The sequence below is a fragment of the Eumetopias jubatus genome, unplaced genomic scaffold (genome assembly GCF_037043125.1).
Source record: "Eumetopias jubatus isolate StellerSeaLion01/CBP00866 unplaced genomic scaffold, mEumJub1_p1.0 scaffold_4, whole genome shotgun sequence".
NCBI lineage: Eukaryota > Metazoa > Chordata > Mammalia > Carnivora > Otariidae > Eumetopias > Eumetopias jubatus.
In genome coordinates, this window is record NW_028274810.1 from 10,946,260 (window position 1) to 10,969,110 (window position 22,851).

Below are 22,851 nucleotides of genomic sequence, written 5' to 3' on the forward strand. Positions count from 1 at the left end.
TTATTCCCTCTCATTGGAACTTCTTTCATGCCTTAAATTTCTGAATTCCAAGCTTCAAGAGTGCCTCTCCATTGACACAGGAAAATATTTATGGAAAATAAGAGTCTTTCTGAGGTGTATGTTTCCATTCCTTGTGTACTCTGGGTTGGGTTTCTTTTGCATTGTTCGTATTATTTTGCTTCTACATTTCTTAAAATTGCATGTATACTGATTTGTGTGCTTTGCTCCTTCCTTTGCCTTAAGATTTTTGGATATTGTTTTTATCTTCCAAATTCCTTAATATTATTTTAATGGGATAATATTATTTTAATGGGATAATAGGTGACTTTTTGTTGTCATAACTGGGATGTCTGCTTGCCAGATTGAAGTAATTTTAAGAATCTGAGAATCAGTTTATTGGGTTCAAAAAAAACAAAGACTTGCATCAAATTATCATTTACACAGATATAATGAACACTTTTATAATAATGTTTCTTGCTCAGAACAGAATATCTCTCCATCTTTTGTATCCTTCAACAAAAATATTCCTTCATTTAGATGCTGCAAATTTCTTAACTTTCTCAGTATTTTACATATGTATATGTGGACATTTTTCCATTTTTTTATAGCCTTTTTTTTTTCATGTGTGAACTTTGCACTTGCTGTTCTTGGTTTGTATACTGTTCCTTTCCTAGTTGAGTTTGGAGTCACCCTCAGGCTCAGTGATTGACTGTTAGGATTGATACAGAAAAATGTTTACTCTCATGGTTGCATTTTATTAGAGGGAGAGAAGAAATAGATTAAAATTAGCAAAGGTGCTTGGTGTGAAGTCCAGGAGAAAATAGGCACACGCTTCCAGATGTCTCCTTTCAGTGGAGTTGCGCAGGGGAATGCTTAGTTTTAGAGTAACTATGTCTGACAATATGCAGGAGTATTGCCAACCAGGAAAGCTTACCTGAGCCTCCATGTCTAGGTTTTTATTGGGGAATGGTCATAAAGGGGTGCATTCTCCGTAGAACTCACACCACCTACTGAGACTCCAGCCACCCTCAGAGGTCAGACTGAATACAGCATGGCCCAAGGCCTCAGGCATACAAAAACAGTTTTATCAGGTAGAATATTCCAAGAGTTAGAGGTCATGTCACGGGAGCCATTTGAGGACTAGTACTGGAGATAGGCCTTCCTTAGGAACGTACAGGATTTGAAGAACCAAGTCAGCAAAGTAAACTTTCCTGCACACTAGTAGATGAATGTTAATTTTTCAAGACCATGTTTAAGTGTGATCTCTTCAGTGAAAGCTTAATTTATTGTAAGAAGTTAGTTGCTCCCATAATTTTGCTCCTACAATTACTTACCTCCTTTGTAGTTTTATTATACTCTGTGTTTCTTGAAAGGTTTGTAACTCAGTGCCATCTCAAATATGGAAATATTTGTATACCTTTTCCTCTTTTCTCTTTCCCATAGTGTTTCTTCCTTTGATTTGAAAAATTATTTTTATTTATTTCCTTTGAGCAGCATCTTTGTACTTTGTATTATAAAAACTATGTTTTGTTTTCAGACATACAACTTTGAGTTTAACAGTGTATATGTCTACTGGGAGACTGATATTCCTACTTAAATTAATTAACTTATTTAGAGTGTGTGTGCACATGAGTGGGGGTGGGGTAAGGGAGTGGGGCAGAGGGAGAGGAGGAGAGAATCTCAAGCAGACTCCGTTCTCAGCACGGAGCCAATGCAGGTCTGACCTCATGACCTGAGTGGAAATCAAGAGTTGGAATGCCCAGTGGACTGAACCACCCAGATGCCCCCTGATATTCCTACTTTTAGAATGACACTGTATTTAAGTTTCTATTTTCCATTGGAACTACTATATAAGGTTCTATAATTTGTATACTTAAAACTCTTGGGGATTCTGTTTATATCCTAGTCTATGTACGGTGCTTCCTATAGTTGTACATGGTATAAACTTTAAAAAATTACATACTAGTCTTGAACCCTTTCTTGAAAGTAAGGATTGTATCGTTTATGCTATATTCTCAGTTTTATGGCTGACACATAGTAGTTTGTTTGCTGTGTTCACTGTGTTGCTGTTTTTTTAGTTTTTAACTTCCATAGCTTTATTTCTTCTGACATCTGCTAGATCACTAGGAGGTGCAGGCACATGTGATCTTTCTTCCCACATGAAAGTGAATTCACGTAGTTCTGAACCAAATCAGAATTTATTAGATGATAGATTGTGCATTTCCATTGCTGCTGTAACAAAATTGCCATTAATTTGGTGGCTTAAAATAACGCACATTTTAATCTTTTACTGTTGTCAGTTTTACTGCTCTACAGTCAGGATGTCGGCTAGAGTCAAAGTGTAGTCAGGTCTGGTTCCTTCTAGAGGCTCTGAGGAGAAAATCCATTTCCTTGTCTTTTTCAGCTTATAGTGGCCACTTGTATTTCTTAGTTTATTGCTTCATCCTCGAAGTACATGACTCCCATCTCTGCTTCCATTGTTCGCCACCTTCTCCTTTTTTGTAACCTAACCTTCCTCTGTCTCCCTCTTACAAGATGACATTTAGGGCCCATCAAGTAATCCAGGACAGCATCTCAAGAGCCTTAATTTCATCATATCTGCAAAGTCACCTTCGCTCTATAAAGTGACACTGACAGGTTCCAAGGATTAAGATCTGAATATCTTTGGGAGCCATTATTTGACTAATACGTTGTAATAAACACTTTTAGAGGTTTTTTTTGTATAAATGCTTGTTTTCTCTTCCTAAATAGGGTATCATTTTCCCCCAGTGGAATAACTCAGTGGATTATTTTACTGAGCTCTTAATGTTCTTCATTTTTTTTTTATCTTGTCTGTGACATATGAATGAATGCTTTCCATATGGGCATCATGCACAATTTCCTTATTTTTTTCCCAAGGAATAATTTTTAATGTTGTTGTTTTGTGTTGTAGTTGGTGTAATACGGTGCCCAGTATGCCGCCAAGAATGCAGACAGATAGACCTTGTGGATAATTATTTTGTGAAAGATACATCTGAAGCTCCTAGCAGTTCTGATGAGAAATCAGAACAGGTATGCTTTCTTTATATTCTTATCTTGATATTGAAATGTAAGTAATAAGAAAAATATGTTTGGATAGTTACATAATTTAGGGTAGTTCAGGTATAGTTCTATTTTTCCAATTGAAAATAAAGGCTCTTTATTCTATATCCTCATATCTAATTAAATGAGATGAAAAGTCATTCTTAAAAATTCAAATCTTGTATATAGTTTTCGTGTTCTCAGACTTAGATTTTTACTCACTTGAATGTTTGATTTGGAAGGAACAGGATTTTATTGAAGATAAATGGATTACAAAATAATTTTATTCTAGTCATTTAGTATATTTGAGAGCAAGTCAGAAAGTTTTTATTTTGTGGATTTATATTTTGTAAACTTGATGTAGATTATTTATTTCCTCTTTTAGGTATGTACTAGTTGTGAAGACAATGCAAGTGCAGTTGGCTTTTGTGTAGAATGTGGAGAGTGGCTATGTAAGACATGTATTGAAGCACATCAAAGAGTAAAATTCACTAAAGATCACTTGATCAGGAAGAAAGAAGATGTCTCAGGTAAGATAAACGGTTTTAATGATTAATATACTATTAATCTCTCTCTTTTACCTCATAACATTTTTATTTATTCTTCATATGTTTTGGACATCAATATTAATGGGAATTTAGAAAGTTAAATAACAATTTTTAGTTTAAAAAATGTTTTATTTTACTGCAGAATCTGTTGGAGCATCTGGTCAGCGCCCTGTTTTCTGCCCTGTACACAAACAAGAACAATTGAAGCTTTTCTGTGAAACATGTGATAGATTGACATGTAGAGACTGTCAGCTATTGGAACACAAAGAACATAGGTACAGAAGTCATAATTGCATAACAAGAAATCTTCAATATGTTTTGTAAAATTATTATTCTTATTTAATCCATAATTTTGTTAGCATTTTCTCAGTTTCATATATTTTATTTCTTAAAGCAAGATATGTTTTTGATGAATTATTTAATGGTTTCCACATTCATATCTAATTATCTTATGAATACTTTTTAAAAATGTATCATTACATTTGGGTTTGCAAGAAAGGAGTTACATTATTTATTTGCTGTGCTTCTGGTTCAGATAAGCTTTTTTCAAGTATACTGTGGTTATTTAGGCTCTAAGCTGTAATCTAAAAAAGTAATATTCCTGCAGGCATGGCTGATACACATTTTAACATCAAAGCATAACTGTACTTATTTCATGTTCAGTATAAATCCCTTGATTTTCTACAAACTATGTAAGTTACCTAAGCAAGCATAGTTACTAATTTTTTAATACATAGCTTTCTATTTCAACCCCACTGTACCCTCAGAATTCAATAGTATTTGCTTGTAACCAGTCTATTACATTTGAACTCTTCTGGAAATGTACTAAAATTTCTAGTCAGGAGTATAACAGTCCTCCAGCAAATTTCCAAGTTTCTATTAAATTGTATTATAGTTTAAAAGATGGTCTTGCTTACCCATAGTCCAGCCTTTTCTAAAGTGTTCTTAAAATACTTCTGCTGATTTGATGGAAATAGGTTTTATGAATCTCCTGCCAAAGAAGAGTAGGTTAAGTTGGATTAACTACATTTAAATGTGTTTCTTAACAGTAGGATGTCTTAGTGCTTTTAATTCCTTAAGTTCATTGAAATTTGTTAGAATCCTCTTAAAGAGGGAATACATTAATCCTAATAGCTAACAATTACTGCATTCGTAGTTTGTGTGAGGCACTTTTCTGAATGCAGCATGTTTGTTTAATTCACACCAGCTATCCATGAAGTGTTAGTACTGGTATCATGACTGTTTTAAAGGTGAGGGAGCCTACTTACAGAAAGCTATAGTAATCTGTACAGGGTCTCACCATAAGTAGTAGAGCCTGGGTTTGAATATAGGCAGTTGGATCTATTTTAAGCCTGTATGCTCATTTTCTTCCGTATAGTATATAGATACAGACAGAGTATATGGACCCTCTCAAACTTGACCACATAAAAGTAATGATCTTTGTTCTTTTTTACTGTTCTATAGAACATTTGTTTAGAATTGCTACTGTAAACTTTTGTAACCTTAATTTGTTCCCAAATGTTTCATCCTACCTGTAAAGTTGGCTAATGTTTCACTTGAAGTGACTAATCTTGCAGATGCCTTTACCTTAGGGCCAAATTTTACCATTGATTATTTTGTAATAATCTCAGTAAGACATTAGATCATCATTCTCACAGCTGCAGTCAGTCAGATCTTTGAGCATTTGGGTTACTTACGCTTTTTAAATTGTTGGTGAGGAGCAAAAAGAGAAGGAAGATGGCATCCTTTTTACCATGAAAGAATAGCTTCAACTGTCCTTCCCTCAAAGCTTAACCCTGCCTGATCCTTCTTTTTCCCTTACCATTTTCCTTTGCCACTTAGTTTCAAGTCCTAATCATCTCTTGAATGTTTTCTGTCTTTTCTTTAGCCCACACTGTATTTTTTCCAGGATAGACTCTTACAGAACTGATGTCATTGCACTGTTTGTTTGTTTGTTTGTTTGTTTCATCTATCTGTTTCTGAATGAATGAATGGGAGGGAGAGGGGGAGAAAGAATCTCAAGCAGGCTCCATGCCCAGCCAGTACAGAGCCTGACATGGGACTTGATCTCATGACCCTGAACTCATGACCTGAGCTGAAATCAAGAGTTGGACGCTTAACTGACTGAGCCACGCAGGAGCCCCTGTCACTGCACTTTAAAACCCTTGGTTCCTATTACTACAACACACTTAGAGTTGATCTCCCTGCTCTGAGTTTTACCTTGTCAAATTCATTCTGTCCACATTGCTACCAGGATTATTTTGCTAAAATAGAGTCCCTCCTCACCCCTCACTCCCCTTTTAGAACACCTTTCAGTGGTTGCCCCATAGCTAAAGTTTCAAGTGTTCAATATAGCATACATTATTGAGTCATACTAGTCTTTCTCTTCATCATCTGTATAAAGTTAGGAGACAGCCCACAAGACTACCTTCATTTCTGACATGAACTGCAGAGAGTTCAGTGAAAACCCTGATGGGAAAATAGCGTGCAGTTCAGCTCATCGATATGATTTGTTATTACCATCTCCAATTTAGAGCCTTCTAAACAGGATGCTGTCTGTTCACCTTGGAACTGTTATCCATGAACCAAATAGTTTGCATCCCTTCTCTCTCTCTTAAATTTAAATTTATTAGGTCATTCAGTTTTGAAGTGTAGTTGACAACCAAACAGTTGTTTTTTGGTTCTCAGAGAGCTAGCTGTTCATAGGGCACTGCCCATATGATTCTAGGATTCAGCAGCTCCTTGAGGGGTTTTAAAGTCATCATTAGGGGGAAAAAGGGGGTATTTGCTCATAAATACAATAAATAACTCTTAGCATCCTGCTGGTCATATGTTCCTGAACAAACCATTTCTATTTTATACAGAATTCTTCTAGGCACTGCCTTCCTTTTATTTATTTGAGAGAGAAAGGGAGACCACAAGCAGGGTAAGCGGCAGAGGGAGAGGGAGAAGCAGACTCACTACCAAGCAGGGAGCCAGATGTGAGGCTCGATCCCAGGACCCTGGGATCATGACCTGAGCTGAAGGCAGACACTTAGCCGACTGAGCTGTCCAGGCTCCATGGGCACTGCCTTCCTTACTAGAACGTTCTCTGTTGCCCAAGACATTGTGTGTGTTTCATGTTGCAGAGTTATATTATGTCCTTCAGTCATAGAGTCAGTCTCACTTAATACCCAACAGCAAGTTAGTAATTTTCTCTCAAGTGGCATATATTTTAGCATGGTATCCAGAATTTTCTGGTCCAAAATCCCAATGGTTGTTGCTTAGTGGCACTCATTGGCTTTTGCCATAAGCTCTAGTCCACATAAATATGTGTTGCTGACAGTCCCCAAATCATGTCCAACTGTGTATCATAGGGGCCCGAGAGCATCCGGAGACAGGCTACTTTTTGCAATTGAGACATGGCCTACCTTTGTTCAGGATGCCATTCAAATACAGCCTTCTTTTGGATAGTTGTATTGATTGGTGCTACTAATATTCCCAGATGTGGAACATGTGTCCTTCAGAATTCAAATACACCACCAAACGTTGGGCTTCTTGTTTAGTTTTAGGGATAGGTGGCAAAAACAATTTATTTTTCTTTACCTGTGAAATGTCAAGGTTTGTACCTGACTAGGTTATTGCTAAGAATTTTACCAGTTTGGGCAGGTCCTTGGACCTGGTGGATTTATTAACAGCTTCTTTTGATCATATATGTCCTTCTTGCATTTAAGTCAGTTGTACCTTTATCTTTAGTTTGTGATCTTATGGTATCATCAAGATAGTATGTCCCTTCTAACTGCCTTATACCACTAAGCTGGTGAATTTAAGTAATCCTTTGGCAATATAGTAAATATAAATTGGGATCCTTCCATGTGAAGGAAAATTGTTGGCTTTTTTGGGGGGATCAAGGCAGAAAAATAAAAGTTGCAGGGTCAGGTACTATCATTCTTTTAGCCTGCTATGTATTTTTTTCAACTATTGAAATCATATCAGGGACTGCTGATATGGGGGCACTACTTTATTCAAGCTTTGTAGTCTACTTTTAGGGCTTGATGAGCCATCCACTTTTTTCACAGGCTACAATAAACATTTTTTCACAGACTGCATATACATTATTCTTCAGAGAATTCTGTCTCAAATTAATGGGCTCAGACAGTCATTTTAGCATGTCTAATCAAGACTGGCCTTAAGGTGAATTTATTTATATGCCTTCTGTTTTATAGTACCAGTCAGACATAATATCCATCCCAATAATACAGTCACGTAAAGGAGATGTTACCACTTCACAGAAAGCCTGTTCTGACATTCCAACTTTAATCCAAATTTTTACCTTAATCCTGTTAACTATTGCTTCTCCTCCCAGTCTAACTGTAGCTCCCCATTAGGACTTCCAACAGGGGCGCCTGGGTGGCTCAGTTGGTTGGGCGACTGCTTTCGGCTCAGGTCATGATCCTGGAGTCCCGGGATCGAGTCCCACATCGGGCTCCCTGCTCGGCAGGGAGTCTGCTTCTCCCTCTGACCCTCTTCCCTCTCGTGCTCTCTATCTCTCATTCTCTCTCTCTCTCAAATAAATAAATAAAATCTTTAAAAAAAAAAAGGACTTCCAACAGATTTTAGAATTATAGTGCACTGGGCTGTCATGTTAAGGAGTCCCAGAAATGTCTCTTATCCACTCCCTGGCTATTTTACCCACACAAGTGCATATTACCTTGGTTTTCCAGTTGGGGGTTGAGCCAGAGACCCTTGCCTCTCCTTCAGTCTTCAATTTGATTAATTTATAGGACAGTCACCCCTGGTAATTCCAGGTAAGGTTTTTGACTGTCGTCTTTGTCCTCTGGCTTTTAAAATTTCTCTAAACTGGGGTAAATACAGCAGAGTTGTTCAGGGCCCTTTAATGTTGGGAAGCAGCAGTAACTCTCATGTCTACCCAACCTCTAGTCATGCTACATTAAGATTTTTGTTTCAACCCCATCAATATCTGTTTTTATTCATCCCCCCCCCCCTTTTAAAGATTTTATTTATTTGACAGAGACAGCGAGAGAGGGAACACAAGCAGGGGGAGTAGGAGAGGGAGAGGCAGGCTCTCTGCTGAGCAGGGAGCCCGATGCAGTGCTTGATCCCAGGACCCTGGGATCATGACCTGAGCTGAAGGCAGATGCCTAACGACTGAGCCACCCAGGTGCCCCTCATCCCATTTTTTAGTAGCCATCTGAAGATTTCCATCCTGCTGTGTTAAATCCCTTGACTCTTCCCTTAGTTTCTCCCTGTTTTCTCAAGACTCTCTCTAATTTTCTTAGCATCTGTAAGGCGCATATTGGGAACCTGAGAAAATAGATCTGATAAGGCTTTTCAGGTTGTTGCTAAATATTGCAGTGGTAAGGTTACATGGGGAGCCCATGTAAAAGAGTCCCCCTTAATCACAGTATTTACTATAACCTCAGTAAGAGGCCTACTCAGTAGGTGAATATCCTGCTTTTCATAGTGCCAATCCAGCATGGCTTGCATAAGAAATGTGTGGGGAATCTCCACATTTATAGGAGGACAATCCTCTTCCTTTGTTTCAGGGTCAACAAATTTTATGGGATCATTTATCTAGTCTACTGGGTTAGCTGTCCCCTTGGGAATGACCTCCTGTGTGTCTGAATTAGGTATAGCCATCTTTGGTTGTTCACTAGTGAGTTGTGGGTCCTGCGTCAGCTCAGACGTTGCTCTTCTATTTTGCACCATTCAGAACCAGTGATACTGCTTCTAGATAATCACTCTCAACAATATTTTAGTATAGGTTTTTCTTCCAGAAGCATTGATCTACAAAATGAGACATTCCTTTTCACTATACTCTGTGATTTCATTAGTTTCTTTTCCTCAACCTGGACTACATTCTGTGACCAGAGGTCATTGAGGTACTCTCTGTTTTCCCAGAGTACTTTTTCCTTTTGGAGTGACCTGGAGACTAGCAGTGGCCATAGTTCAGACTAGCTGAAACCTAAGCTTTGCCCAGTGTCAGTATCTGTCCCAACACACTGTTCATTTTAGCTGTTGCAGAATCAGTAACCAAAGGATTGTGTAATTAACTTGTTTCTTACTGGTTTGCATTTTCTTATTTATCCAGGGAGTCACCTTCTAGGAAGTTGGGTCTACCTTACTCAGTTCCATTGAAAACTTACCTCTAGTAAATTCAGCTGCAGTTTCATACCATGAGTGACTCGGTAGTCATCCAGGAATTAAAGGTTCATAAACCCGTTTTCTCATCCTTCCTCTTCCCAAACCACATGTTTCAGTGAGTCAGGGTCATTCTAGTGACTCCCATTTCTGATACCAACTATGAAGTTAGAGAACAATGCACAAATGCCCCCTCACCATTGACACCAAGTGCAGAATTTTAGGAGCACCCAAACCACCCTTTTTTTTGAGAGAGCGAGTGAGTGCACACGCACAGAGGGAGGGACAGAGGAGAGGGAGAGAGACAATCCCAACGCAGCAGGGCTCTGTTTTACAACCCTGAGATCATGATCTTAGCTGAAATCGAGTCGGACATTTGACCAGCTGAGCCACCCAGGTGCCCCCCAGACCACCCTTCTGATACCCATTGTAAGTTGAGGATTTCCTGAGGCTACTGTCAGATTCAGTAATTTGCTGAAATTGTTAGGTAATTTGCTAGAACTCACTGAAAGCTGTTATACTGAAAGGATAGTGAAAGGATACAGATTAAAATCATTCAAATATGGTACAAAGTCTAGGAGTGTTCCAAATGTGGAGGTTCCAGTTGTCTTCTCTCAGTGGAATCTTGGACATAATTAACTCCTCCCAGCAATGATGTGTGACAGTATGCATGGACTATTTGCAGCCCAGGGGGCTCATCTGACCCTGCGTATCTAGAATTATAAAAATTATAAAATTTATGATGTAAATTTATAAAATTTATAAAAAAATCTTTAAAGATAATTGCTTCATATTATAGTGATAAAGATGATGAACTCTGATGTGCGTGTGCCTGTGTATCCTTTTTTTTTTTTAAAGATTTATTTGTTTTAGAGAGCGAGAACATGCACGTGAGTGAGGGGATGGGCAGAGGGAGAGAATCCCAAGCAGACTCCGTACTGAACATGGAGTTTCATGTGGGGCTCAGTCTCATAACCCTGAGATCATGACCTGAGCTGAAACGAGTGGGACGCCTAACCGATGAGCCATCCAGGCACCCCATACACACACACACACACACACACACATTTTTTTTTGAGGGGGGGGGAGAGCGTGCACGTAGGTAGAGGGGAGGAGCAGAAGAGAGGGAGAATCTTAAGCAGGCTCCCGTGGAGCCCAATGTGGAGCTTGATCTCATGACCCTGAGATCATGACCCGGGCCAAAATCAAGAGTTGGACGCTTAACTTACTGAGCCACTCATGTGCCTCTCTGCATCTTTTAAATGCACAAAATGTAGTACCAACTTTAGAAGCTGGCTGTAGGGATTGAATGAGAATTTTACCTGTAAAGTGCTTAGCACAATAAGTACCCAGTATCAGTTTAGCTATTATTAGCTGTTATTACTAACATTGTAACCTATACATTTTCTTTTTTCTCTTTTTTTAAAAACATTTTATTGAAGTTGTTGGTGTTTATGTCTTTATTCTTTATGGCCTTGGAGGTTGTTCTCAAAAAGGAAAACAGCTATAGAACTTTATGAAATTTTGTACAGTTTTGAACATTACATGGTTTCTAGCTCTACCATGGGGTTATTCCACCTCCCTCTATAATTCTGTTCACAGTAAATGAATAAAATAAGTATAGACTTAAAATCAAAATGAGAAAAGAGACACCAATGGATATTTCAGTGAATTTTTCAAAAGCTGGGAAATGAATTGAATATATGGTGGGTCCTGATGGTAATTGACCTAGTAGAGTTGAATGAACTACAACCCAAGGGCAGGCAGAAAGGAGATATATAAAGGAAGCTATGTGATTTAATTCCTAGAAACCTATTTAGGATCAGGATTTAGAATTCATAGGTATGGAAGTTGGGCTTACTCTCTTTGGCGATATTAGGTCTAGATGGAGAGTGGGGATGAGGTACATGGCTGACATCAGGGAGGTTATATGTAAGTCTGCATTACACTGTGGGACCTTCACTTTCCCTGACTTGCTTCCAGAGTACCAGTAGTGACTTTTTTTTTTTTTAAATTATCCCTTGCTATCCTCCTCTCTGAAATTACAGAGGCCTTTTCATTCTCTGGAGAAAGTGATCAGAAAAGACCTCTAAATGTTGACATTGAGGGTTCATTTCTAATTAAGAAAACTCCCTTAAGTGAAGCCTACCAATTCATAAGTTCTGCTCTTACACATGACTCTAAGCAGGTTTTTTTTAAAGTGTATTTAAATGTGAATGGATGAAAGGATCATCTGACATTTGAATAGAGCCACCCTCATGTGCCATATCCCATACATTGTGGGCTATGTTGAGAATTCTTAACTCTTCCCTCTCTTGTCTGCTTCAAATATAGAGAATGGAAAAGCTAAATATTTCCTTTCTCAGCATTCCTGGCATTTGGGTAGCTCTGATCCCTAGTTTATTCCCATAAAATATAAGTGGAATTCTGTTTAGTTTGTGACTTTTTTTTTTTTTAAAGATTTTTATTTATTTATCTGACAGGGACACAGTGAGAGAGGGAACACAAGCAGGGGGAGTGGGAGAGGAAGAAGCAGGCTTCCCGCTAAGCAGGGAGCTGGATGCGGGGCTCGATCCCAGGACCCTGGGATCATGACCTGAGCCGAAGGCAGACGCCTAACAACTGAGCCACCCAGGCACCCCTTAGTTTGTGATTTTAAAAGGGACAAATGTTGCTGGTGTCAGCTTTTTCCCAGCTTTTTCCTTTCTTGAATAGGATGTGATGCCTGGTGGTACTGTCACACCATTATATGCTCATGAAGGTAAAGCCAAGATCATCTCAGATTGTGGCTTTGATGTTGATCAACTAACACCATTAGCTACATCTGGTCTTGTTATATGAGTCTTTATTAGTCACTACAGCTGTACACATTTCTGATTGATATAGCCACCCACATGAAAAAGACCAAGACACTGAATAAAAGGACCATGAAGGGCATAAGATAATATAGGAACAAAAGGAAATGTAAAATCAAACAAAATTATGACATCCTTAAAGATATGACAAGCTACTGGTCACAAAATAAGGATAGAGTCTTTGAAAAAGAAATCATTAAAAGAAGAAAGAGCTGTTAGAAGCGTGATAGCTGAAATAAAAAATAGGTTTTGTAGATAAATTCTAGTTAGTCTCTTAGAAAATAGAGCAAAAAGAGAAAAGACAGATAAGAAAATTACAAGATACCAACAGCCAGCAATATGAATTATAGAAGAAGAAATGATCAGATAAGTAATACAAGAAACTCTCCTAAGAACCTAGAGTTGCCAGTCTGAAATGACCTATTTAGTGCCCAGTACATTGATTGTAAAAAAACAAAAGACCCACAAAAAAGTATATCTCACCATAAAATGACAGTATGCTATGGATTAAAATGAAGATCAGCAAAGTTTCCAAAGTAGGCGACATGTAATGAAATGGGAATCTAAATAGGATCTTTAAAAATAGCAATATCAGGAGACAGAAGATGCTGTCTTGATTTCAAAAGTTGGGAACTGAGAGGGAAAGATTTTCAATAGTAGCTAAATTATTATTTTTTTCAAGATTTTTTTTTATTTTTAAGTAATCTACCCCCAAAGGGGGGCTCAAATTCACAACCCCAAGATCAAGAATCACTCCACTGACAGCCAGCCTGATGCCCCTTCTATAGCTAAATTATTAATGTGAGAGTGAGATGTAGACATTTTTCAGCATGCAAGGACTCAGAAACTGCCTCCCATGCACCTCTTTCTGGAGTGCTATTAGAGAATGTGATCCACAAAAATGTTAGTCAACCAGAAAAGAAATGGTGAATTGTGAATGAATTCTGGAATGCCCAGAATGACGTCTATACACTAGGTAGTTTAAGTGAAGCATTAGAATGAGGATATCTCCAGGAGAAAAAAAAAAATGAAAAAACGGAACCACTTCTAATATATTTGGTATTGTTACAGGTCATTTAAAAAATAATATTGACAAATTTTTGATGTATCTGGTGGAAAATGAGATTCATTAGGGATTGGTAAATTAAAAGTTAAACAAAGGAGAACAGAGGGCATTCATTAATTCCAAAGGAAAAAGTTCTACAAAAAATAAAATTATTCTGATTACACTCCTTGGCTTATCATTGGACAGTATTTACGTAGTCATTTATTCAACAAATAATTGCATGCCTACTGAGTGCTAGGCATGGTATATTTCATTGAACAAATTAAACTCAGTGTCCACAAGGACCTAATTTTTATGAAGAGTCAAACAGTAAATATATCAGATGCTGATGGTTACAAAGAAAAATAAAGCTGGGAAGTTGGGACAGGGTATGTGGATGTGTGTTTTTATTTTAAATAGGGTAGTTTCACAAGGTTTCCATGATGAGGTAGACTTTGAGTAGAGACTGAAGGAAGATGGGAGCAACCCTGCTTAAACTTGGCAAGCCAGGGGAGCATGTTTCAGATAGAGAAAGCAACTGGCAAGGGCCAGAGATAGTAGCATACTTGACTTCATTGAGGAGCTACATAGTCTGAATGGAATGAACAAGGGGAAGATTGGTATCAGATGAGGTCAGAGGGGCAGAAAGGGCCAACTTACTGAGTGCTTTGTAGGCCGTTATAAGAATGCTGGGTTTTAGTCTAAAGCTTTTGAGTAGTGGAATGATTTGAGTATTGTTTTAAAATAATATTGCTGGGGCGCCTAGGTGGCTCAGTTGTTAAGCGTCTGCCTTCGGCTCAGGTCATGATCCCAGGATCCTGGGATCAAGTCCCGCATCGGGCTCCCTGCTCTGCGGGAAGCCTGCTTTTCCCTCTTCTACTCCCCCTGCTTGTGTTCCCTCTCTCGCTGTGTCTCTCTCTTTCAAATAAATAAAATCTTAAAAAAAAAAAATAAAATGATATTGCTGTCTGTAGTGAAGAGACATTAAAGGGGCACAAAGAATTAGGAGATTAGTTAGGAGGCTGTTTTCAGTAATTTACACAAGATAGTGGTGGTGTAGACTGAGTGCTAACATTGGAGATAGTAAGATGTGATCAAATTCTACACATAGTTTGAATTTGGATTTGATGCCTGAAACTGGGATGTATGGATTTGCTGATGTATGAGTTGTATGAGTTAGAGGGGTATCACTAACACCAAGATTTTTGGCTTTCAGCTTACTAAGAGTAAGTGAAAGGATAGGATTGAATTTACTAATGTGGAGAAGACCATGGGAAGACATGGTTTGTTAGGTGTTTCTAGGGAATTGGTAGTCAAGTTTTGGCCATATTAAATTTGAGATCTTAAAATAATATAAACACCAACTACTTTAATGATAAAATTAGATTGGGCATGATAAAAGTAAGGGAGATGGTATTATAAATGTTGAATTCTCCACTATCTAAAATTGATAAAACTCTGGGGCACCTGACTGGCTCAGTTGGTAGAGTATGTGACTCTTGATCTCAAGGTTATAAGTTCGAGTCCCACATTGGGTGTAGTGATTACTTAAAAAATAAAATCTTAAAAAAAATAATCACAGATCTGTACCTCTGAAACAAATAATACATTATATGTTAAAAAAAAAAAAAGATAGCAGGAGGGGAAGAATGAAGGGGGGAAATCTGAGGGGGAGACGAACCAGGAGAGACTGTGGACTCTGAGAAACAAACTGAGGGTTCTAGAGGGAAGGGGGGTGGGGGGATGGGTTAGCCTGGTGATGGGTATTAAAGAGGGCACGCTCTGCATGGAGCACTGGGTGTTACACGCAAACAATCATGGAACATTACATCAAAAACTAATGATGTAATGTATGGTGATTAACATAGCATAATAAAAAGAAAAAAAGAAAAAATCATTTGAGATGATAAAAGGTAAAAAAAAAGTAAAATTGATTAAAACTATTTAGGCCTATCATTTTAGAAGACATCCCATAGATCTGTCCCCATCCTCACAGGAGAAGAGTTTCCTCACATTTACTGCGCCTTCTCAGATCTCCTCTGTTCTGTGAATTCTCAGGATGGGGCAAGATGGAACTTACACATTTGGAGGAGTGAGTTTGTTTCTCCTGAAATGTGGGTCATGAGTAAAATTGCAGGTCCTTTTTTTTGTGTGTGTGAGTAAAGCGATAGAAGTTTATTATGTGAAGATACAGAAAAAGCTCTTAAGAGTGAGAGCGATCCCACAGATTCTAAGACCACACAATTCTGACTATTCTTCCTTTATGTGGGGTGAAGATGTGGTTGACTTGATAGAATTTCTTCTCCTTTAACAGATTATAAGAGGAAGCCCCAGGCCCCACCCTTCTTTACCAATGGTGGTAAAGAAGGGTGGGGCCTGGGGCTCCATCGTTATTTGCTTTAAATTTACTAGGACTAACATTACCGTGTTCTTTATCCCTGTTTGTCACCTGAGAAAAGTCCCACATTCCTAGGTTTCCCTCATCTGCCATAATTTAATTCCCGTAAGGCTCTGCATATGACAATTATGTCTCTCTGCCACTTTGTTCTTTGGGATTCGTGGTTTGTCATCAGTAGGATCTCTTTATCTTCAGTCTCTTTTTAAATCCTTTTCTGTGGCTTCTCTGCTGTAGTGGAAACAGAGCTCCAGGACACCGCTTCCCCTGCAGCCCTCTTAATTGGTGGCTGTTTTTTCTTTGATATTTCATGTATCACTGGACCTGGAGATATATAGCTATTCTCGTTATTTTTAGACCATTCTTCCTCCTTCCTCCCTAAAAATCTCTAAACTTTAATCTTACGTTATCATTCCTATTCCTCATTGGTGCTATAATATAAAAACCCATGGGTCATTCAACTTCATCCCTTAAACAGTTTCTAACTCAGAGGTCATCTGTAGATACTACTGTTGTCTTAATTCCTGGCAGTTTTGATCCTTCAGACATTCTAGTCTTTGTGTTCTTTGAACTTCTTTCTAAAGTTTGCCAGTCACATCCATAATTGTATTCTAGACCTTGGCATTTCTAATAATTATATTCAATTTCACGCATTCCTCTCTGTGACCACATCTCATCATTCTAGCTCATTCTGCTTAGTGTCAGACTTCGTTTTTCACCACTCAGTGACTTTTATTATAATCCATTGATAGTACTATTTTTTTTTTTCACTTTATCTCAGTCCTTTATGTTTTCACTTAACCCTTTTCCAGTTTAACTTCGGGCTAATCATTTTCACTCCCTCACATTTAGCTTTGACTCCTGAATCCCATTTGGTTGAGGTCTCTAGGTAAAACCACAGTCTTGATTAAACCCAGCTTTCCTTCCATCATGCTTTGCTTATGCAGCTGAACATCATGACACCAACTGGTCTTATTCTCAGTTCATGACCACTTACCTCAAATAGACTCTTAATGTTACCTGGCAGTCATACTGTGCATTAATGCTGTTTCCTGTCAACATTTCATTGTTCATCCTCACTCCCAGATATTGGCAATGCTTCCTACTTCATTGAGAAAACTGAAGCAATACAAAGAGAACTTCTGCAGACTTCCTTTCCCACATCTACTTGTCTACCAAGCAGTTGCACCCACATTTTTCATTTCTCTGTTATCTTAGTTGAATTCTCTTCCTCTATGAAGCCAGTTTCTCTCCTTATACACTTAGATTCCATCTCATCTCATACAGCCAGGGAAATTGCTTCAGCAGTTTGGCTTTCTCTGCTGATGTCAGTTTTTCACTCTAGCATTTATTCCCACCAGTATTTTAATATTCTATTTTTTCTTCCATCTTTAAAAAATGAAAGAAAATGTAAAACTTCTCTTTAATCCACTTTCCCAGCGGGCAGCTGTCCCCGTTCCTCTTTGCAGCAAAATATTTTGAAAGGATTACTTATAATCATGATCTCCTAATTTCTCCTGTCCCATGCTCTCTGTCAACATTTTACCAACATTGTTCTTTTCAAGGTCACCAGTAACCATTGCATTACTAAATCTAGAGGTCATTACTTGGTCATCATCTTAATACTTGACACATCAGCAACATTTGACATAGTTGATCATCCCCTTAATACATGTTATTTACTTGGCTACCAAGAGACCACATTCTTTTAGTTTTCCTCCTACCACACTGATTACTTCTCAGTTTCATTTGCTCATTTTCCTCCATCTCTTAATGTTGGATGTGCCAGGCATTACTTCATTATCTGCAGCTACAGATTTATGGCTTTAAATACCATCCATATGCTGATGATGTCCAAATTTCTATTTCTAGCTCAGTACTCTTCTCCTGAACTTTCAGATTTGTCTATTCTATAAACTGTAACATCTCTTCTTGAGTGTCTGCTTTCTCAAATATAATATATCCAAAATAGAACTGATCACTTCAAATCTTTTTCACTGGCAGCCTTGCCCTATCTCAGTTTGTGGCAGTTGCATTTTTGCCACTGCATAAGCCAGAAATCTTGGCACTATCATTGATTCCACTGTTTTCTCATACCCGAACTCAAAATTATTAGAACATCTTTTTGGGGGTGCCTGGGTGGCTCAGTTAAGCAGCTGCCTTTGGCTCAGGTCATGATCCCAGCATCCTGGGATCTAGCCCCGCATCAGGCTCTGTGCTCAGTGGGGCGAGCCTGCATCTCCCTCTCCCTCTGCCTGCCTGTCTGCCTTCTTGTGATCGCTCTCTCTCTCTCTCTGTCAAATGAATAAATAAAATCTTTTTTAAAAAAAAGCCATCTTTTTGGTTCCCTTTTCAAAATCTATCCCTGAATCTCAAAATTTCTTACTGTCTCATTGCTGTTAGCTCCATTGCTACCAGGCTGGTCTCAGACACCATCATTTCTGGCCTGGATGACTGCAGTCGTCTCCAAAGTCATCCCTGTGCTTGTAATACTGCCCTCCTTCAGTTTATTCTTAATTACTAGAACAGTCTCATGTCAGACTCACTCTTTGCTCAAAACCTGCAGTGGCTCTCCACTTTTGTCAGAGTAAAAGTCAGATTCCTTATAGTGGCCTATATGCTCATATTTCATCTACTACTGCTTTCCCCCCTCAGTCTGGCTTTTGTTGTTTCTAAAACATGGCAGAGATGCTGCCGCCTCCCTGTTTTCTCTACCTGGGACACTGTTGGTCCACTTATTTGCATACCGAACTTCCATTTATCCGTCAAGTCTGCTTAAATGTAACTGTCAAGATCTACTCTGATCACTGTATTTAAAATTGCAATTTGTCCCTTTACCCCTAATTCTCCTTATTCTGTTTCAGGTTTTTTTTTTTTTTTTTTTATTGCACTTATCCCTTTCTAAATATGTTCTTAATTTATAAACTTATTTTTTGTGTTCTTCTCATTAGAATATAAGCTTCATGAAGATAGGCATTTGTTTTATTCATGGTGTCTGAAGAGCCTAGACTGGTATTTGACACACATTTAGACATTTCATCTATTCAGCAAATACTTATTAATTTAGGTATAGGAAAAAAAGAGGTGGTAGACCTGCCTGAATATAGGAGTTGTCAGTTATATCTGTGTATTTTCATAGAAATCAGTTTTTAATTGTATAAGTAGTTGAGGGCTGCTTCTTCTGTTTCTTAATTGGAGGCCCTTGCTCTTTCTTTTTAATATTTAAGTAATTTCTACACCCAACGTGGGGTTTGAACTCAAGACCCCGAGATCAAGAGTCGCATGCTCCTCCAACTGAGCCAGCCAGGTCCTAGCTTTTTTAATTGGAATGTTTAATTCCATCCTGTCTGTCTGTCTGTCTGTCTGTCTATCTATCTATCTATCTATCTAAAGAGTTTATTTATTTGACACACAGAGAGAACATAAGCAGGGGGAGAGACATAGGGGGAGGGAGAAGCAGATTCCCCACTGAGCAGGGAGCCCAGTGTGGTGCTCGATCCTTGGACCCTGGGATCATGACCTGAGTGGAAGGCAGGTGCTTAACTGACTGAGCCACCCAGGCACCCTAATCCCATTACACTTAATGTAATTATTGATATGGTTAAGTTTAAGTTTACCATTTAGTTTTGTTTTATTTTTCTGGTTTTTTTTTCCTCTGCCATGTTTCAAGTTAATAAAACTGTTTTTGGTATTTGATTAATTTTACATCCACTTTTAGCTTTTTTAAGCTCAATTCTATTATTTTTTAAAAAATATTTTATTAGAGAGCGAGTGAGTATAAGGGGGTGAGGGAGAAAGGGAGAAGCAGACACCCCACTGAACAGGGAGCCTGACAGGGTGCTCAATCCCAGGACCCCAGAGTCATGACCTGAGCTGAAGGCAGACAGCCAACCATTTGAGCCACCCAGGCACCCTGTATTCTATCATTATTATTGTTATTATCTTTTTTTTTTTTTAAAGATTTTATTTATTTGAGAGGGTGAGAATGAGAGAGAAAAAGCACATAAGAAGCGGGAGGGTCAGAGGAAGAAGCAGACTCCTTGCTGAGCAGGGAGCCCGGTGCGGGACTCAATCCCTGGGCTCCAGGATCATGGCCTAAGCCGAAGGCAGTCGCTTAACAAACTGAGCCACCCAGGCGCCTCTAATTCTATTACTTTTAATGATTGCTCTAGGGCTAATGATATGCAGTTTTAACTTAAAGCCTTCTTAAAGTATTGTAGTATTTCCTACTTTATGAATACAAAAGGATGATTCAGTTTATCAAACCCTCATTCCTTTATACTAATGCCATATCATTTATTCATACATACCTTATAAATCTTACATTACAATGCCTTCTTTAAAAAAATAGCTGTCTTTGGGGCACCTGGGTGTCTTGGCTCAGGTCATGATCTCCGGGTTGTGGGATCAGCCCCATAATGGGCTCTGTGCTATGCACGGAGCCTGCTTGGGATTCTCTCTTTCCCTCTCCTTCTGGTCCCTGCCATGTGTACACACTATCCTCCCCCCCCATAAAAGCTGTTTTTTAAGGAAATTATGAGAAGGAAAAACAAAATCCTAGTTTTTAAAAATATTTTTCCATTTATTACCATTTCTGTTTCTCTTTATATCTTCCTGTTTATATGAGTTAACCATATTTTATTATTTTCCCTTGTCCTGAAGAATATCCTTCAGCATTTCTTGTTTTGCAGGTTTGCTGTAGTTAATCTTCTCAGCTTATGTTCATCAGAAAATCCTCAGTTTAGAAGGATGTTTGCACTAGTTATAGAATTCTGGATTGACAGTGTTTTCTTTCAACATTTTTAGTTGTATTACCTTGTATTCTGGCCTCCTTTGTTTTTAATGGTATCATTCATATTGTTCTTACCCGAATGTTTGGTGCTTCTCAGGCTGCTTTCAAGAGTGTGTTTTTCTGTGGTCTTCACCATTTGACTATTATGTTTTAAGGTGTATATTTCATTCTGTTTATCCTGTGTGTGGTTCACGGACGTTCTTTATAAGTTTATGGTTTTCATCAAATTTGGGAACGTGGCCATTATTTCCTTAAACACTCCCCCCATTATTTCTGTCTTCTGAAACTCCCAATTATATGTTGTTTTTGTCACACAGGTCCCTGAGGCTTTGATCATTTTCCTTTAATCTATTCTCTCTTTTCCAGACTTTATAACTTTCCATTTGTGTTCATTTTCACTAATGCTTCAGCCATTTCCATTTGCTGCCAAACCCATGTAGTGAATTATTTCAATTATTGCACTTTCCTAGAATTTCCATTTCTCTTTCTGTAGTTTAATTTCTCTGCTCAGATTTTCTGTTCACTCACTAAAAGATGTTTTCATGTAAATTTTGAACAAATACACAATAACCTATTTAAAGTCTGCTAAATAGACTATCTGAACCATCTTGGTGTTAGTTTCTACTGAACTGTTTTTCTTTATTTTCTTGAAGTTATATTCTGTTGTTGGGTTTTGTTTTGTTTTGTTTTTACTTTTTACTTAAAAAAATTTTTTTTCCTGTTTCTTTGATGCCTGGTGATTTTTGTTTTGTTTTGTTTTTAAAGATTTTATTTATTCATTTGAGACAGAGAGAGAGAGAGAGTACATGAGCAGGGGGAGAGGCAGAGGGAGAGGGAGAAGCAGGCTCCCCGCTGAGTCAGGAGCCTGATGTGGGACTTGATCCCAGCACACCGGGACCACGACCTGAGCAGAAGGCAGACGCTCAACCATTTGAGCCACCCAGGTGCTCCCGACACCTAGTGATTTTTGAATTGATGTTTGGATGTTGTGGATGTCACATTATAGGAACTAGATTCTTTTATTTTCCTTTGTAGACTGTTGATTGTTGTTCTGTCGGGGGGGTTAAATTACTGGCTGATCACCTTGATCTTGGGTAAGCTTGGTTTTCTGCTTTTTCAGGGAGGATCTATGGAAAGCCCAATGTATTTCCCCAGCCTCTCTAACTCGGTTGGACTCAACTTCTGAATTCTGTTTCCTGGAAGATCTTGAGAGGACTTGGTTTTAGGCTTTTTTAGGACAGGATAGGCCTAGGATAAAATTTGTTCCAAGTATAGTTTTTTCTTTTAAGGTGTGGCTTTCTGGTTTCTCAAATAGATATCTGGGGAGATGGACAAGTCTTTTCCCCCACTAGCTCAGTTGGAATTCTGTTTCCTGGAACTGCTTGACCTCTAGTTTCTCTGTTCTACCGTCAACTTCATAGCAACTGCTCTCTGTTAAGCCTTGCATAATCTCATGCTGTACATATACAGCCCAGATTTTGGCTGAGGACTTGTGAGGAGTTCATTGATTCTATGTCTGAGGTTTTGTGTATAGGGGCATTTGTAGATTTTTAGGATCATTATGGTTTAAAAGAGTGTACTTAAAATATAATGCCAGACATTTTTGTTAAAGAGCAAGATAGTTTATAATGGAAGTCACTTGAATGGAGCTGTATAAGTGAAATTTCTCTAAAATATTTTCCTGAGAAATAACTTTTCTTGTATTAGGCTTTTATATTGAAAAATGGATAGATGGGTGGATAGATGGATAAATAAGCTTTAGAGCAGATATTTTTCTTTTCAATCCTAGATGTAGACCTACCTAGAGAGCTCTAAAAAAACACTGATGTTGGGGTGCCTGGGTGGCTCAGTCGTTAAGCATCTGCCTTCGGCTCAGGTCATGATCCCAGGGTCCTGGGATCCTGCTCCACAGGAAGCTTGCTTCTCCTCTCCCATTCTCCCTGCTTGTGTTCCCTCTCTCGCTTGTCTCTGTCAAATAAATAAATAAAAAATCTTTAAAAAAAAAAAATACTGAT

The 22,851-nt window shown here is 38.4% G+C and overlaps 1 protein-coding gene across 2 annotated transcripts in view; it reads left to right on the forward strand.

The window, feature by feature from the left end:
* The window catches only part of TRIM33 (tripartite motif containing 33), a 115,760-nt gene that overhangs the window by 48,948 nt on the left and 43,961 nt on the right, over positions 1 to 22,851 (forward strand). For both annotated transcript variants that reach the window (XM_028101962.2, XM_028101963.2), the window contains exons 2-4: positions 2,933 to 3,051; positions 3,446 to 3,590; positions 3,751 to 3,883. In XM_028101962.2, coding sequence (XP_027957763.1) covers positions 2,933 to 3,051; positions 3,446 to 3,590; positions 3,751 to 3,883 — 397 coding nt within the window. The remainder of the gene's footprint in view (positions 1 to 2,932; positions 3,052 to 3,445; positions 3,591 to 3,750; positions 3,884 to 22,851) is intronic.